At 39.7% G+C, this 17,648-nt stretch overlaps 1 protein-coding gene across 1 annotated transcript in view; it reads left to right on the top strand.

The window, feature by feature from the left end:
- Positions 1 to 3,100: 3,100 nt before the first annotated feature.
- Positions 3,101 to 17,648, top strand: part of SUPT3H (SPT3 homolog, SAGA and STAGA complex component) — a 254,476-nt gene continuing 239,928 nt past the window's right edge. Inside the window, exons 1-2 of the mRNA XM_033056187.2 lie at positions 3,101 to 3,237; positions 13,660 to 13,754. Of these exons, the coding sequence (XP_032912078.1) occupies positions 13,660 to 13,754 (95 nt within the window). The 5' untranslated portion in view covers positions 3,101 to 3,237. The remainder of the gene's footprint in view (positions 3,238 to 13,659; positions 13,755 to 17,648) is intronic.

Raw genomic sequence — 17,648 nt, forward strand, 5'->3', positions numbered from 1 at the left:
TGATCTGAAAGGTGACCTGAGAAGGGGGAAACAATTTTGTGCCCTTTTTCGGTTCTGTATAATACATAACAAAAACTTGATCATGTTCTTTTTTCCCTCTTTGCAAGTATTGTAAGAATTCAGACTGGAGCTGGGAGCAGCCTCTACACTTCTAACAGCTAGAAAAAGGCACAGTACTAGAAGGGACATGTCAGTGCTCTTTCCTCCTGTCTTCTAGCAGATTTTCTCATACTGACTTTGGATTTCGTAGCCACTAGGTATCTGTCTTGTTCAATTATTCTGCCAGGAGTTATCACCTACAGAAGTGGCAACAGGGGGAATGTTCTCTCATCAGCCCAGCTCATCATCAGGCAGGAGCTTCAATCCCTCATGAACTGGTAACCTCTCACTGCAGGCAAAAGGGTTCTGCACAGCAACACAATTTGTCAGGAAATGTTTCTGTCAGTGCTTTTTCAGGCACCTCACCAAGTCACACTGCCTCTATCCAAGCTCCTGGAAGTTATGTAGTTCACACTGGACATGCTCAACCATCGAATCCCAGTAATTCTCATATTAAAATTACCATATGGAACTGGCATAGTAAATTCTCTATTTTTTCTATGTTCTTACATTATTCTGTCCTCAATTCCGAGATATGTAAAGATATGCATAGAGATGTCAGTAATATGCTGCCTTGCCTCCCTCAGTTTAATGTAGGGTTCTGACAAATCACAGAATTTGGCTAAAAACTTGAGTTGCCTCGAGTTTTTCTGCAGTACTTTTCATAACCTGACAGAATGTTTTGATTCTCCTTTTTGCCAGGAAAATGCTTATTGATAATCCTGCTTTGGCTGGGGTTGCCCAGATATTTTAAAATGTGTAACAGGAAGGAACTGCTCAGGCCATCCTCCTCATAGCAATGACTTAAGACTTTGCTGTGCAGGCAAGAATCAGCAGAGTGAGGCCTCCCATTCTCCAGGATAATATCTTGGTGTTTTGCCCTGTTGCTGTCAGTGCTCAGGCTGGTATCCGTTTTACTTCCATAATTGTAAGCAGAAGCAGCAGAAGGGAGAGGGGCTGGCAGCACTCGGCAGCGAGTTGCAGAATCACCTTGTCTTTCTGAGGCTGATGTGGGAGGTGGGAACAGGGAGGAAGCAATGCAGAGGGACTGACAGAATGTTTATATGAAATAGCAAGAAGGAAAGAAGGACTGGGAGTGAGTGGTAGCCAAAAAAAAAAAAAAAGGGAAAAAAAAAGTAAGGGCAACAGGAATCAACTAGGGGAAAAAGAAAATAAGATTACTTTCTACTAAACTGGAATTCAGCTGGTCCCTAGAGTGTTAAGATCACTGCAGTGGTTGCCAGAGCTTTCTTCTTCTTTCTTTTTTATCCAGACCCCCAAAGAAGTAAAATGCTGAGATTTATGTAAAATTACAAAGTCTCCAAGCTGTCAGTTTCTTAAAATGAATCCTAGTAAACTGATACGAATCCTGTTTGGTGAGTAGGCAGGAATTTGAATTAAAAGGGACTTAAGGAGGGCAAAGTAAAAGAGCATAACTTTTGAAGCTATACACCCCACCATTTTTTTAGAAAACGAAGATTTTTTTTTTCAAAGCACTAATGGTTACTCTATTTATCTCTGTTGGTCCCATTTATTAGTTCCACTTTATACCATGGTACACATCAGTCTCCCAAAAAACCCATACGTGACGAGCAGAATGACCAAACTAAACTCACAGAAACCTACTACTAAGAGGTGTCCATGGAAGAAAAGGTTGAAAGGAGGAAGGAAACATTTAAAGAAAGGAAAGTGGGTTAAAGTTCCATCTTGTCTAGTCATGCCCTTCCCCATCAATCTGTTGATCTGGCAGGATATAAGAAGAAGAAAGCCACCATTGCCAGGAATCAAGAGGAAAACGTGGGTATGTAACCACACCAATGCACTGAATCAGCACAGCAAAACCAGAATGTGTCAGCTAGAAGGGACCTACAACAATTATCCAGTCCAATTATCCAGACCACGTCAGGACTGACCCAAAGTTACAGCATGACCAAGGTTGAAGCATAATGATATTGTCCCAATGCCTCTTATACACTGAGAGAAGTAGAGCACCAACCACCTCTCCATAAGCCTCTTCCAGTGTCTGACCACCCTCTCAGTAAAGGGAGGGTTCCTAATGTCCAGCCTAAATCTCCCGGCTCAGCTTTGAACTATGAATGTCACGGCTGAAATAAACTGGGTATTGCTGTAGTAGGATCCCTTGGTGTTTCCAGATGAACACAGGCTGCTGCTGTCTGCATTGCTGTTTTTGAACACCTGTACGAGGCTGTGGCTGCAGAGATGAGGGCGTGCTGGCACCAGTGCTGCGGCCAGACACCTGTGTGCACCTCCCTGCTGCAGGGAGATCCAGCTGTCTCTCCCCAGAATCCCCAGGCTCTATGGACTCACTGCAGCCCTGGAACCCTTTCCTGCTGCCTGGTGCTGAAGGGGAAGGAAAAGGTGGTCAAGGATCAGGCAGCACCTGCATCAACTCTAGAGGTGTTTAAGGACAGACTGGATGTGACCCTGAGGGACACGGGCTGGCTCACAAGGCACAGATTGGTCATAGGTTGGACTCGACAATCTCAGAGGTCTTTTCTGACCTAACTGATTGTGTTATTCACAGAACCACAGAATTGTTAGGGCTGGAAGGGGCCTTTAGAGACCATCCAGGCGAACTCCCGAGCCGAGGCAGGATCACCAGGAGCAGGTGACGCAGGAACGCGTTCCAGTGTGTTTGGAATGTCTCCAGACAGGGACAACCCACAAAATCCCTGGGCAGCCTGCTCCAGTGCTCTGTCACCCTCCACAAGAAGCTCGTCCTCATGTCTAGGTGGAACTTGCTGTGTTTCATTTTACGGCCACTTCTCGCCCTGTAAAGAACCCGGCACCAACCTCCAGGCACCCGCCTCTGAGCCATTCACACGCATTGATCCCGGCCGATCCCGGAGCGGCGGGCCGAGGGCGGGAGGACGCGGCGGCCCCGCCTCACCCCGGCTCCTCCCCGCGCCCTGGGAGGCGCCGCCGCCCCCGCCTCCATCTGCGGGGCGGCCGCTGTGGCGGAACCGGCTCCTCCCCGGCGCGGGCGGCGCCATTTTACCCCCCCTCCTCCCTCAGCGGCCGTGGCGGGCGGGGGGAGCAGCGCGAAGCCGCCGCCGCTTTTCCGTCCCCCTCGTTTCTCGCCTCGGTCCAGGCAGCGCGTGGAGGGGAAGGACCGAGGTTCAGTGCCTGCCCCTCGCTTTCCCCTCTCGGCTGTCCGCACACGGGGTGGGGGGACCGGGCACCACAAGCTGCTCCCACCTTCCTTCCATCCTTCCTCCCCTGCACATCTCAGCCTCCTCATCCATCCATCCATCCATCCATCCATCCCCAGGGGTGAGCCTTTGAGTGAGTCACCAGAGAGGGCACGCAATTAGAGAGTGTGTTGCTATTAATTAACTCAGGGAGGTTGCTCGTTGTTGGGGCCTTCAGGAGCATTAACGGGGCGGTTCCTGCCCGCGGTACCTGCGGGGCGGGGGCGCGGTTGGGCCCGGGGGCGCGGGGTTTTCTGGTGGCCTTTAGTGTTACATTGGACCCTGCCCTGTCCTGGTCGTGTTGTCGTCTTGCAACTAATCTGGGAGGTGTTCCTAGGAGTTTTTTAAAAAAATATATATTTTAAAATATTCTTTAAAATTATATGACAGCGGCCGAGGTTTGGCCTGCCGTACACTGCTGGGTGTTATTAATTTCCTCGTGTCACTCGGTTGTGAAATGGGACTAGTGTGTAAATTGCACCTGGAGGAAATGGATTTTACTGATTTTGGCAGAACAGGTGTGGTGATTCCCTAACTGGAATCCTGTGATATTCCTTGTTTGGAATCCTATGCATTTGGCTGCTCATTCTTCATGTGAAATTTTGGATGCATACATTGATGCCCTAACTTAATGGTGTTCTTGATATGCTGGAACATTCTCATAAGGTCTGTAGTGTTCCTTATAAGAAGGATTAGTCCTTACAGAAGTTACTGGTAAATGTTAAAAGCCTAGATTGACAGTCCAGAAGAATGTCTGTGTTAGCTGTGAGTGATTTTTCCACTTGAGAATATTTTTGTACTTCCTGTGTACAGATGAAGTGGTTCTAAGTTCCTAGAAATTACACAGATAAATGATTTGCAGTTGATGACTGCAGAGCACGTATATGTGTGAAATTTATATTACTGTGTTTATGAAACGGAGCAGGAGCCTGATGTTGCAGACAATGCAAGTTTGCTGTATGGCATTAGTGTCAGTGATTTATTGTGACACATTTATTTTCCTACAAGTGAATCTGTTTCAAGGTTTGCGGCCGTGTTGGTGTTTCACTAAAATTCGCTTTTGAAGTCCTTTCTGTAACTCCCACATCAATCTCTTTCTTGGTACAGGCCTCGCTTTCCCTTTGGCTTAAGGCAGCAGTGCTTACTTGGCAGCATGCAATGTACCCACCCTCTCTCCATTTTTGCATATCTTTCTTCACTGTTGGCCTGATCCAAGTGGTGTGGAAGGCAGTGTCAGTCCTTCTGTTAATTTTGGTGGACTTTACACAGGCTCCTATTTGCATGTTATTAATATGCAAATCACATTTTGTTTTATTTTGGTTCCTTTTTGTCTTTGTATTGTTGCTGTGTAGGTGGGAATGTTAATGGCAAAAGTAGAATTTCCAAGTGTAGCAGGATAAAATGATGTTTTTTGAAAGCCCCATCTCTGCTTGTAAAAGTTTTCAGTTAGAAAAAGTGCTTCTTAGCTAGGATGATTCTGAGGAATAGCTTGAGGTCTAACCAGAATATACTAAAACTGCAGGAGGAAAAGCTCAAGTTGTGTTTTTGAGAAGTAAGCAAGAAATCCTTTAGGGGCATTTAACTTGTGATTTTCAAATCTATGTATTTGAAGGCACTGCTTGAGGTTTCACATAATTCTATGGCCTTTAGAGCCTCTGACTGTCATAACCAGCTGAATTACTCTCCTGGGCTCAGCTCTGGGTGGCATTGAAGAGAGCTGTTTGAGAGTTGATTAGTCAATTAGTAACTTGACTGTATGCAAGTTGTAATTTAGCGAGCTACAAGTGTTTTAAGAATTGCCTACATGTAACAGCGTAGAGCAACAGTGAACATTGTTCGTGTTGTTACTGCTGTGCTGCCCTGGAGCAGTGGGACCAGCTAGACAGTGTCTTTCTAGGTCATCACTGCAAGGGTGTTCTAAGGCATGAGGCCAAACCCAGGCAGTTTAATTATACCATAGAAAATAACTGAGTTAATGCTCTTGTTGCAGTTGTGAAATACCCAAATGTGTAGATACACAAGCATGTAAAGAAAAGGAAATTAGTTAGGCCTATGTTCTCATGGAAGCAGGCAGTGGTGACTCAGTTACAAGCTTATCTGCAGCTCATCAAAAAAATCTGCCTGTCAAAGCTACTGAAAATGGTATTGATTTGATCTGCAATCTGTGTTTCAGGTACTTGGCATTTGTAGTGCTATGTGGAGTCGTTATTAATTTTAAGTAATCTTAGTCAGTGTTCTTTTGCAAGCTATCACAGGTGAAATTTCTATTTATAAATAATCTTTGGCTTTTCTCTACCCTGGTATTTTGCATATGTTTGAAGTATCGTGTTTGATTACAATCAGACTTTCAGAGTCAGCTGCAAAGTTTCTAGTTCACACAGCTCCTTAAGCCATCACAGAAGTAGCAGTAATGGATAAAAGGGGACAAGAGCTTGTTTGGAAGATGTGATTTCCAGTGAACTTTTGCTGAAACGAAGACTTTTTTACTTAAAATGCCACTTAAGCATATGATTTTTAAAGGTACTTAGCAATGAAGAGCTGTATTGATAGTTCTTTTGATTAAGCTCAGAACTGAGGTATACGTGGGAGAAATATGTGTTTTTGAGTAAACAAGAATGCATTTTAGCAGGAGCTTACTGGATATAATCTGTGACTACCAGATCCCTGAAAAGGGTTGAGTAGTCTGAATGTTACTGACATATTGTTAGACCAACTTCTAAAGAGCTAATTTTTGTGCTTTAACTTTATGTTAAAGCCACGGCTGTTTTTCCTGTAGTTTTACTTGAATTAGATGTTGCATACATGACCAACAATGGAAGCAGACACTTTCTCCTGCAGAGACTTTATACTTAAGGTAGCAAGCACTGATTTCTGGAACAGGAACAGCCCCACAACAAGAATTTGAAGTTTGTTTTTTATAATCTTAGCTATAGATTTGGCTGCTCATCCTTGATGAGGAATTTTAGATAGATATGTTGATACCATAACTTGATGGTATTCCTGATATGCCACAATATGCAGTTAAGGTCAGGGTGGAACTATATTATGAAATATTTTAGTTGTATTTCATGTAGTGAATCAAACACAGCTCAGGGTGATATGAGAGGAGAAGGGTCAATGTAATCAGTGTGATTGGTTGGGAAGATGCCATTTTGAAAGGAGATGAAGGCAGGTGAAGGTTTAGAGAGAAAAGTTATAGCAATGAAAATGCAGTTTAAAGCTAATGATAACTGAGTTATGCTTCACAGAAAATCCACTTCTATTAGTAAACCATTAAGTTTTAATTGACTTTAAGTGGAACTAAAGGCAGATGGGGACCCATGCTCACAAAAGGAGTTGCTTGCTGGACAATGAGCAGTAAAACACATTGACAGGGCCAACCTGACCTGTGCACATTATTACAGGAATGCTTTACTTGTCAGAAAAAGCAAAATACTGAGCAAGTCACAACTGGGGCCTGTTAATTTTTGCATGCTGGAATAAAGTATGGAAGTCCTTGATGACTTGGAAGCTTTTTTTTATCACCAGACCTGTGAGCACACCTTGTGTTTGCTTCCCTGAAGATCACCAGTGGTTCCCACAGGAAGGTCATGACCATGGAATTGCATCTCTAAACAATTATTAAATAATTCATACAGAAGGGTTGCAATTCCAGTGTGTTAAGAAAAAAACCAATTGCTAGCTGAAATAAATTCAGGGCTATAGGAGTCAGATTTTGGAAGCTGTGAGAAAGTGGCTGTTGGTTTCAGGTTGTTTGGTCTTTATGTTGTTTTCTTAAAGCATTTTTAGGAAGGAAGGAAAAAGTCATTTATGCTTAATTTGCAGTGCTATTAAGTGCCAGTGAAGCATAAAGCTCTGCAAAAAAAGTGGACACATTCAGTTCAGAGGGAGATGGGTATATATGTTAGATCTATTTTGCCTGCTTCCTTGTTAGAAAGAAATGTATCCCTTCTGGGGAAAGACACAGCTCTGGAGTTGAAAACTCTGAGAAGTGTTTGTAAACACCTCCAGATGTGAAGGCAGAGCTCTCGTGTAAAATTATTCTCTATATTTCCCACTCTCAAATAAAACAGATCTGTGTATTAGTGTTCTTTCAGTAGTCCAGACCATTCAGTAGTGTGGTTCAGAAGAAAACGTAACTTAAAGTAACTTAAAGTAACTTAAAGTAACTTAAAGTAACTTAAAGTAACTTAAAGTAACTTAAAGTAACTTAAAGTAACTTAAAGTAACTTAAAGTAACTTAAAGTAACTTAAAGTAACTTAAAGTAACTTAAAGTAACTTAAAGTAACTTAAAGTAACTTAAAGTAACTTAAAGTAACTTAAAGTAACTTAAAGTAACTTAAAGTAACTTAAAGTAACTTAAAGTAACTTAAAGTAACTTCCATGTCTAACCTGGAGATGGAGAAACAGTAGCTTCAAAAATGAAGGCATGCAGGGTAATTTTGAGTAAAGAAGCAGTTACTGCACACAGTGGAATCAGAAGGTTTTATTTTAGTCTGAGGTTGCTTTAGTGACTTTTCTTTCCTTGCTAAGTCAGTGAGAGTTGTGCTTATTTGCTGCTTTCATGTAAGGCCTTCAGTAAAAGTAATGCACAGAGACACTCTGAGATGTAGAAGTGAACAGGAAGGATTATTTTATCTTCAGGGATGTTGAACAGGACAGTTCTAAAGATAAAACCATTAGGATGTGTGTTACTTGGGTGAAAATCTTTGCCTACATGTATTAGCAAATTTGTTTTACCTTTATCAGCCATGCATGTTTCTTCTCTAACTTCTACATGGGAGTGAATGACTGAATTGCTTTTTAAATGGACAGGGGGAAATAATGTTCAGTTGTATTCCTTGTCTTCATGTGGGCTTTCCAAGCATGTTCTGTTCCAAGAGAGTGTCATGGTTAAAGATGAGATGCTTATTTGTCTGGGTGGTGAAAGCTGGGCTGTGCATTGACAGCTATAAGATGAATTTTTCTTTCTGGTATTCAGTTTAAAATAAAACTACCCAAAGAATCTGGTCTATCAAGTAATAAATGGAAGCAGCAGAAGCAGATGTAATGTGTTATCCTTAGAATGAATAGTGCATGCATTCTGCTTTGTGGTACTTTGTTAATTAATTAAAAATGAAAGAAAGCTGAGATTGCAGCCTTGGCTTTGAACAATATTCTTGTGTGCAGACCTGGTGCAGATGTGTCCCTGCCTGGCCACAGATTGCTTCTAATCCTGTGTTTGGTCTGACTGTTCCCTGAAAGTTTGTGCCTTTACTTTATCTGCTTGGCTTTTTAAGATGCTGTGCTTAGGGAGTATGGAAGTTATTAATCCTGTTTCCTGTAAGCAAAAACATTTCTTAATTGTTGCCCAAAAAGCTGGTAGTTTTTGATCTGAACAGGTTAGAGGATGATAAAGTAATTTCATTGTGTACTATCAGTAATTATTTTGCTGTGAATCCTAGGTCATACGTGCATTATGCTTATCTGAGACCCTTTAGAGAGACCCTTTTCTAGTTCCAGTCTGCTTGAACAGCTCAGGACTACTTAAGGACTTCACACTTAGTGTTTTAATTTTCAGTTAATTTGTGCTACTGGGAGAGTGGGTGACGAGCAAAACCGTGTATGTGCTCTTGCATTTGGTTATGGGGTATTGGTTTTCTTTTAAACTGTTTCTTATTTTTTTTCTAGTTTGGAGCATACACTCAGCCAGTCTTGCATGTGTTGAGCAGGGTTATGGTATGTTTTTGTTTTTTAAAAGAAATGCAGTAACAAAAATATGTATTTCCTGTAGTTAACTCAGTTCTTATATCTCCAGTCGTGGAAGGCTGTTACCCTATATCCTCTTGTCAGCTGGTGGAGACCATGAAATACTCAGTGGGAACAGAGTAGTTAATCTAATTACTCTGAAGTAGAGGTTGTGGGGGAAAAAAAGCATTAATTTTAATTTTGTGTTAATTCATAGTTATATTGACTTTTCTTTCCTTCCTGTTTTGTTTGAGTTTATATAAATGAAAATTTGTCAGTCTTTACATTTTTGCATGGTTTCAGGTTATATGCAAATGTATATATGGAAAGACTGATATGATAGCCATGTTAGATGTATACTTGATGAATTAAATCATTGTAATGGTAACTTCTGCTCTGTGTTATTCAGTGTAAACATTTTTGCAGGGACACTGCTAGTTTTTGTAGTCCTGTACCTTTTTTAGCCTGTAACAGAGACATCAGAGAGAATCTCTGCAAATCCACATTTGTTCTAAACTGACCCAGTGCGGACTGATGTATTTTTTTGTTGGGGTGAAGTGAAAACTGTGTTACTATTAACTTTTGCTCTTCCTGAGAGCTGTCAGACCATCTATTAGAGGAGTGTTCTGTAGTGGCTGTTTGGATGCACCTTTCTCCTCAATCTTCGTGTGACATTTCAGCAGTGGGCAGTGGTGAAGGTGGCTGAGTAGTATCTCAGAATCCTTGACTGAGTCTCTGTTGTTCAGCCTGGAGAAGGGGTTCACAGCACCTTCCATAACTAAAGGGGCTCCAAGGGAGCTGGAGAGGGTGTGCATTGATGGGACAGGGGGAATGGCTTAAAGCTGAAAGCAGGGAGGTTGAGATGAGAAAATGAGATGTTCTTTGCTGTGAAGGTGGTGAGGCACTGGAACAGAGGAGCGCTGTCGACCCTGTCCCTGGAAGTGTTCAAGACCAGCTTGGATGGGGCCTTCAGTTTTAAGATACTACAGAATGTTTTGGGTTAGAAGACATGATTTTATATATTTATATGTAAATATAGTACAGGATATTGCCTAAATGGATAACCCTTATATAATGCTTTAGGAACAGTGGAATTCCAATTTTTTTTGTCTCTCAGCTGGATTTTGAATAAGTACATGGGTTATACAGATCACTTATTGATTGTAAAAACAAGTCAGCATAGTTAATATTGCTTGGTAATTTCTGAGTGGATATGGATGTGAAGGAAGGTTATGAAACAGAAATCTACCCAGGTATCTTACTGTGGTGAGAGGGATGGGCCTAAACCTGATGAGAAATGGCTTAAAATTTGTTTCCCTCAACTGATAACTTTTGTTCTGCTGATTCATATGGAAGGAGTGTTTTCTGTTATGACTCTTCAATGTAAAATACCTAGAGATTACAGTAGATGATTTAAAACATTTATATTAGTGATTATAAATACATTTGAATGTGTTTTTTACTATACATTTGATTGCAGTGTTTTACTTATGAGGAAAGAATTTATAAAAGCTGGACCTACTTGGATAGGAACTCAAAATTGCCAGCCCAAATAGTGTTAATCAGAAGTTATCTTCTTGCTAGAGTTCATGATTAAAATGCAGCACATTGAAATAATCTGTGACTTAATCTGAACATCTGAATTCATTTTATAGAATATGGCAAACAGCTGCATTTCAGTTTGGAGCTAAAACAAATACAGTATATCAATCCATTGAAGATCACTGTAGGCTTTTCAGTTCCATGATAACTGTACTTATTGAAGAAAATTGATTTGAGAGTGCTTCTGCTTTTGAATACTTTTGTTTTTTAATGTCCGGAAGAAAGGAAATAGAACATACGGAGGATGGGACTTTGATGTGTAAAGAAGTTAATTTTCTAAACCATCAAACAAAATGTGGGCTGTGGAAGTAATTATTGCAAAGGGTCTGATGAAGCCTGGCAAGCTGTTGGTTTTTTATGTCAAGAAAATGCTGTACACCTGCTTGATTTGAAAGTTAAATAAAGTTTGGTTGCAATAGGAGAACCCAAGTTTGTAGTAAAGCAGTAGCTGATAATCTTGCAGCTCTCAAGCCATGAGAGGTACAGCCTGTCAAAATTTTTTTATTGAACTGATCTTGTCCACTTGGAGGGCAGGAAGCTAAGAAAGGATTTGCTCTAGAATAGGACATGCATGAATCACAGATCTTAGGCTGAGGAGGCAACTGTGGATTTGGGTCCCGTGGTTTTTGGGAATTTTGGGAGATTGTTTCATAAATTAGCACAGAACCTCATAGATAAAGCACAGTGTCTGTCATGGATATTTAAAGAAAATGCTTACATGCTTCAAGTGATGTAATTAGTTTAAAAAAAAATCTAAATTAAAAAAAACCCAACCCTTAAATCTTTGAATGTTATTCACTTCTTAATGAATACCCAGTTAATTCTCTATTTAGTAATGTTGGTACTGTGGTACTGGATATAAAAATATAGCTACTAAAGCTAATCCTAATAAGTCTCAATCAAATAATGAACAATAAAATAAAAATTTCTAAATCTTTAGGCTGTTTCTGCTAAGGTGGGTACAAAGGCAGCTTCCTCTTAATTCCTTTCCAAGGATAAATAGAGCTTTCCTATAAATACTGGCACCTTTCTTTGTTAAAGAGGGTTTTATTTTTTAATTTATTAATTTTTTTTAAATTCACTACTTTACTGTTTGGGTTAGATGATTCTAGTAACTACTGATTATGGCAGGATCCTGACAACACTTTAGCCTTGTGTGTAACTATTCATGTGATTAAAATCAGACTTGAGTGGGAGCAAACTTGTGATTCAAGTTACACATGTGTGTAAGTGCTTGCAAGATGGGGACCTAAATTAGAATCTGCCTGAAGATGAACTGAAGTCTGATAATCTACATGAAAGCATTAATAAAAACAATTAAACTGACGACACCAGGTTGGGTGGGGTAGGGAGGCTGTACAAAGGGATCTGGAAGGGCTGGATCAATTGACCAAGGCCAGTTTTATGAGGTTCAGCAAGGTCAAGTCCTGGATGCTGCACTTTAGTCACAATAACCTCGTGCAGTGCTTCAGAGTGGCTGAAGAGCTGCTCAGTAGGAAAGCACCTGGGGGTGCTGGTGACAGCAGCTGAACGTGAGCCAGGTGTGCCCAGGTGGGCAGGAGGCCAATGGCACCTGGGCTGTGCCAGGAGTGCTGTGGCCATCAGGGCAGGGCAGTGACTGTGCTGGGCATGGTGAGGTCACCTCGGGGCTGTGTCCAGCTCTGGGCCCTCAGCTCAGGGAGGACATTGAGGGGCTGGAGCGTGGCCAGGGAAGGGAACGGAGCTGGGGAAGGGGCTGGAGCACAGGTGTGATGAGGAGAGGCTGAGGGAGCTGGAAAGGGGCTCAGCCTGGAGAAAAGGAGGCTCAGGGGGATCTTCTGGCTCTGCACAACTCCCTGACAGGAGGGGCAGCCAGGTGGGATTGGGCTCTGCCCTTGTGTACAAAGCTATAGGAGAGGAGGAAACAGCCTCAAGGGGAGTTCAGATATTGGGAAAAGCTTCTTCACAGAAAGGGTGATCCTGCATTGGAACAGGCTGCCCTGGGAAGTGGAGTGGATTTCTATTCTAGAAAACAGTCTTACCCTTTGAATTTTAAAATGGAGAGAGGTAGGATCTCCTACAGCACAGCAAGCTATACCAACAAAAAGCTTTTGTTGTCGCTACTGCCAGTAGTGCAAGAAATGAGCAGCACAGCTCGTTACTAGTGCGTAACAAACTAGAAGACCAAGAAATATAGTGAGACTATATCTTATTTCTCAGGGGGCTTTCACAGTATGCAGTTTTTTATTAATTTTTGAAGGAAAATATGAAACTCCCTTGTACATATTTATGGCGTTTTCCATAATTAAATTTTGCTTAGTCAGTCCTTTAGTAAATGAAATTGCTTCTTAAAATTAAATAGCTCAAAGCCATTTGACTTGCATCTTATTAAAGAGGAAAATGTAGATTTGTTAATTACTTCATAGAATAAGAGTAAATTTGTCCTGGAGTCCTTGAATGAGATACTTATATAGAAAAGCTGTAAAATACTTTGTATAAAGATAGTACTTTCAGTGCTATGAGTATTATGATGGTGGTTGGGTCTCACTCTTTCTAATGCATTTCTGTTTTAATAATTTAAGTTGTGTGTGGAAAGGGGATGTTTATAAAGGAGGTGTCTGATCTCTGTGCTCAGAAAGTTTTAGCTGGCTTTTTGTGAGACTCTCTTACTCCTCTTAGCCTTGTTGGACATGGTGTGGATGTGATTTACTGATGGTTAGGATATGCAGGAATATAAGAGGATGATCGGGCAGCAGAGATTCTGGTGTCTGTGAATACCATCTATTCCAGAATAATACTTTTTAGGATACTCCTCAATAGTATAATTAGTGTATGTTTCCAATACTTTGGTTACAGTAAACATCAACTCAAACTTTCTAGTGTCTCACATAGGCTTATTTTTTGCATGCAGAACCTTCACCTTCCATTTTTCTCCAGATACTTTTTCTTCCTTTAAAATATCTAGTGTGAAGCATACATGTGCTCTCTTGGAAATGAAATACAAGTATTTTAAGTGCTGTTATTTCTTTATTTGCCCAGATGAGCAGCACTGTGGCCAGCCCGATGTCAGCAGTTGCCTCTTCAAGCAGTGGAAGAAAATCAACAAGCTTTACACCTGAATTGCAGAGTATGATGTGAGTAGTCAATCAGAATATCTGGCAGTATCTGCATGGTATATTCATCTTTTAGCTGATTTCTTAGAATGTGTGAGTAAGTGTGATGGGGGAAAGAGGAGCAGGTGTTAGTGATGGAGCTGTTAGTGTTGTACTTCTGATTTGTAAAACATTCAGAGATGACTTGGGTAAATAGAACCCACATCCTCTATTGAAAGGAGAGTAAATGCTGCTGAGTAAAGAAATGTGTTTTTAATCTACACTTTAGAAGTCTTTAGAATCCTATATTTCTCAGCCCTTAATCAAAGAAAGTTAAGCTTCCAGTTGTCATAGATGCATTTTAAAATAAATACTTTCTATTAACATTCTTCAGTGCTAATACAGAGATAAACTGCTGAGATCATAATATTACAGATGAAATTATGATATGAAATGTTTGTGAATAACTGGGGTTTGCCAGACAGGAAGTAAAGTTGTTAAAAAGATAAGTTACTTATTCTTTTAGATGAACACTGGATTCTTAGAAACCCAGTTCCAGGCTGTGATATTATATGATTTTGTAATTTGGTGGTGTGTTGCTTTTAATCATGTGTTGTAAGTTTACCTTCACTGTTGTATAACAATTTCTCACCTGAATTACTACATGGGCAGTAGATGCATGAGGAGTTACTTGTCTCCATTAAATTCTACAAAGAGTTCCTGTTGCAAAAGTGACAGATGCAATTTGTTTTCAGTTAAGGGTCCTTATGAGATCACTAGATTGTTGTCAGGTGGATAATGAGATACATTCCACTGGAGTCTTTTTCACTATAATGTAAATAAGAATTTTTTCTTGTGCATTGAATCTTCTAATGTAGATGAGTACATTGTTACAGATGCAATGTTTTACTGTATTGAGTTTTCTTTGGATAGAAAAATATTACTGCCTTTTCCTTCAAGAGAATTCTGTTTGCTAATTGTTCACATCTATTAAGGTTATCTGTGCTGAAAAATACAACTGTTGTTCTTGGTTGAGAAAAATAACTGTAGCTGTGTTTAAAAAACAAACTTCAGACTCAAATCCTGTGCATCAGTTTGGATCAGTATCTGGGGAGCCTGCATTTTATTGGATTGTGGACTTCCTGATAAAGTGTTTTGAAACTCCCCTTCCTCGCCAGTGTACACACGATTCTGTCAGAATGTAGAAGTTATTGTTGGCCACATAAATGGAAGGAATAGACATTTTCCTCTTGCTTCAGTACTGGTGCAGTTATCCTTTGAAAGCTGTGCAAACAGATCATCTGTGCTCCAGAGTAACATATTTCACAGCTTCATTAAACTAGTAGGAACTGAGGAAATTCCTTGAGCACATTGAAACTTAAATTTTTATTGTTTGCTGTGGAAAAAAAAGGAGACTTTTGAAAATGATAGAGTGCCAGGGATGAACTGAGCAGAAAAAAAAAAGACAACTGTTTCCTTTGGCCAGGGCCATAAAATGAAGTTATGCCTTTAAAAGAACTTTCTGTGCTCTGACAGAAGCTGACATTTTTTATAAACGATGTGATTTAGGAAGTTACGGATTCTCCTGTTTAGGCGATTTATAACAAATTCCTGCTGACATCTTAAGATCCTGGGAAATAGCAAAGACTGGAGCAATGCAGTGCAAAAAAGGTAACATCATCTTAAAGAAAAGAAAATAGAGGCTATCTCTGCCTAGTACCTTATTGTCAAGAGAAGGGTCACCTATTTGCTATAGTTTTCATGTAGTAATATGAAGAGTAACTTCAACTTGCCCTGCCTTTCTCAACAAAACATGTGCAGCAAGTGGATGAACTTTTGAGAAATAAGTCATATAGAGACATTAAGTGCTAATCCAGAATGTCATGTAGTAGTTTGTGTTTTTTTAAAAAATGGGCTGTTGGATTTTAGGGATTTAAAAGGCAAAGGGAAGGGAGAGAGACTCAGTTTTTGGAGAATATCAAATCCTATTGTAACCCAGTGGCAAGATCTGGAAGTCTCTGGATAAGAGTATCTCATGGTCTGAAGGTGGAATCTTTGATTAATTTATAATTTGCAGCACAGAAGTTGAGCCAGTGTTTGATTCCATAGAATGCTTAAATGTACGTGTAACGTTAAGCTTGTGAGTAATCACATTTAAGGTCATTCATATGCTACATCTGTTACATGCACTACAGCTACTTTTGAATCATGGCATTGTAAAGGAATGAACTGTATTGAGTTGTAGAATTGTGTTTTTATGATAAGCTCAGAAAAGTTTTTCTGATTTATTTGGGAAGGCAAGAAATGTATAGAAGTCTTGAAATCATAAAATAGTGCAAAAAAAGCTGTCTGAAAACATGTGCAAATTTTTTATTGTGTACATACTTTACTAATGATTGTTTTGCCATTAAGAATATTTAAGGTATGTTCTAGGATTTGAAGAAATTTTTATGTTGGGGAAAGAATCTGGTTTATATGATGCTTACATAATACTGTGTAATTTAAAAAAGAGTTTTCAGCACATCTAGTGCATTTTGCTGAGGTTTGTTTTACTTAACTTTGTTTGGCTGATCTGTAGCTTGTTTCCAAACTAACAGCTCATGTTAGGTGGGTTAAATGAGGTGGCACTTAAATTACAGTTCTGCCCAGTAGATTCACAACCATCCTGATTTCACTGTAGTCATTAAAATTCAAAATTTGGTGGAGATCATCTATTTTCTAATATAAGCACCACTTACAGAATGAATTTCTGGAAACCCTGACAGTCTAAAGACTTACATTGAGCAGTTTGAAGCTACAGAGGGAGGTTTTTATCTCCCCTCAGTAAAATGCCTTGACTTTTCAAAGCTATTTTAGCTATTTACAAAAACTCTAATTACTGTGATCTGAAGTTTCATAATTAGGTGTTGTGGTATGCTTCATACCAAAAATCAAAATTGGATGGTATAAGATTATAATGGTGAAAGTAGTGAAGAAAACAATGTTTTAATTAAGTCTTTCTGGTTATTTACTCTGTTTACAATATGTAATATTAAAGCAATAGTATGCATTGCTCTAGCAAATTTTTTGCTGTTCCTAATTGATTGTCTTTCCAGACAGTGAAATATGTTCAGGTATTTCAAATGCAGTTCCTACTCAACTTCCTCCAACTTGTAGCTTACACTCACCTGTTACCCTTCTGTGTTGTTAGTGTGTAATGGAGAGTACTAATAAATTCTTCATACTCCCTTTTTCTTTATGAATATATTATTTATAATAAATTTTCCTCTTTTTAACATTCAGCAAATTATGGGAGAGACTTGGCAAGAATTGGGGCCAGTTTTTAAATCTTTACTTTATTAAGCCTCTTTGAAGCTGTCTCCCTGACTCTAGGGATATTTACATGATCCCCGTTACTAAAGTATTTGAACAGTTTTGTTATATTGTCAATTATATTTCCCATTTTAAACTGGATATAAAGAGTGGTTCTAGACCTCTGGTCACTCAAGAAGTATCTAGAAGGAACATAGTTTTATATCAGACTTGCAAACACTGCATGGTATTTTTTTTCCCCTATATACGGCATGAGCTGTAAAATCTGTTATTTATTACCTGTTGCAAACTTGTCAGTCAAATAATTTGTCTTTAGGGGTTTTACTTATTTAGGATTTCTCATCCATTCTGAGATGACAACATCTTGAGGGATATCATTCTGAATTTGTGAACGTGCAGTGAAGTAACATGAAGCGTGGTCTCTGAACTGATCTCTTCTCCTGTCGATGTATTTGGATAACCTCTGCTGACTTGAGTCAATTTGTTCACTACTGAATCCCTGGAAGATCTCATTGTCTTCTAATATCTGATGCTAAATTTATTTTTATATACAGAAATGAAAATTCTGTTTGATAACATCACTGCTTATGTATGGTAAAATGGTGTTTTCTTACAGTTGAAACG

This window comes from Catharus ustulatus, chromosome 3 (genome assembly GCF_009819885.2).
Source record: "Catharus ustulatus isolate bCatUst1 chromosome 3, bCatUst1.pri.v2, whole genome shotgun sequence".
Classification (NCBI taxonomy): domain Eukaryota; kingdom Metazoa; phylum Chordata; class Aves; order Passeriformes; family Turdidae; genus Catharus; species Catharus ustulatus.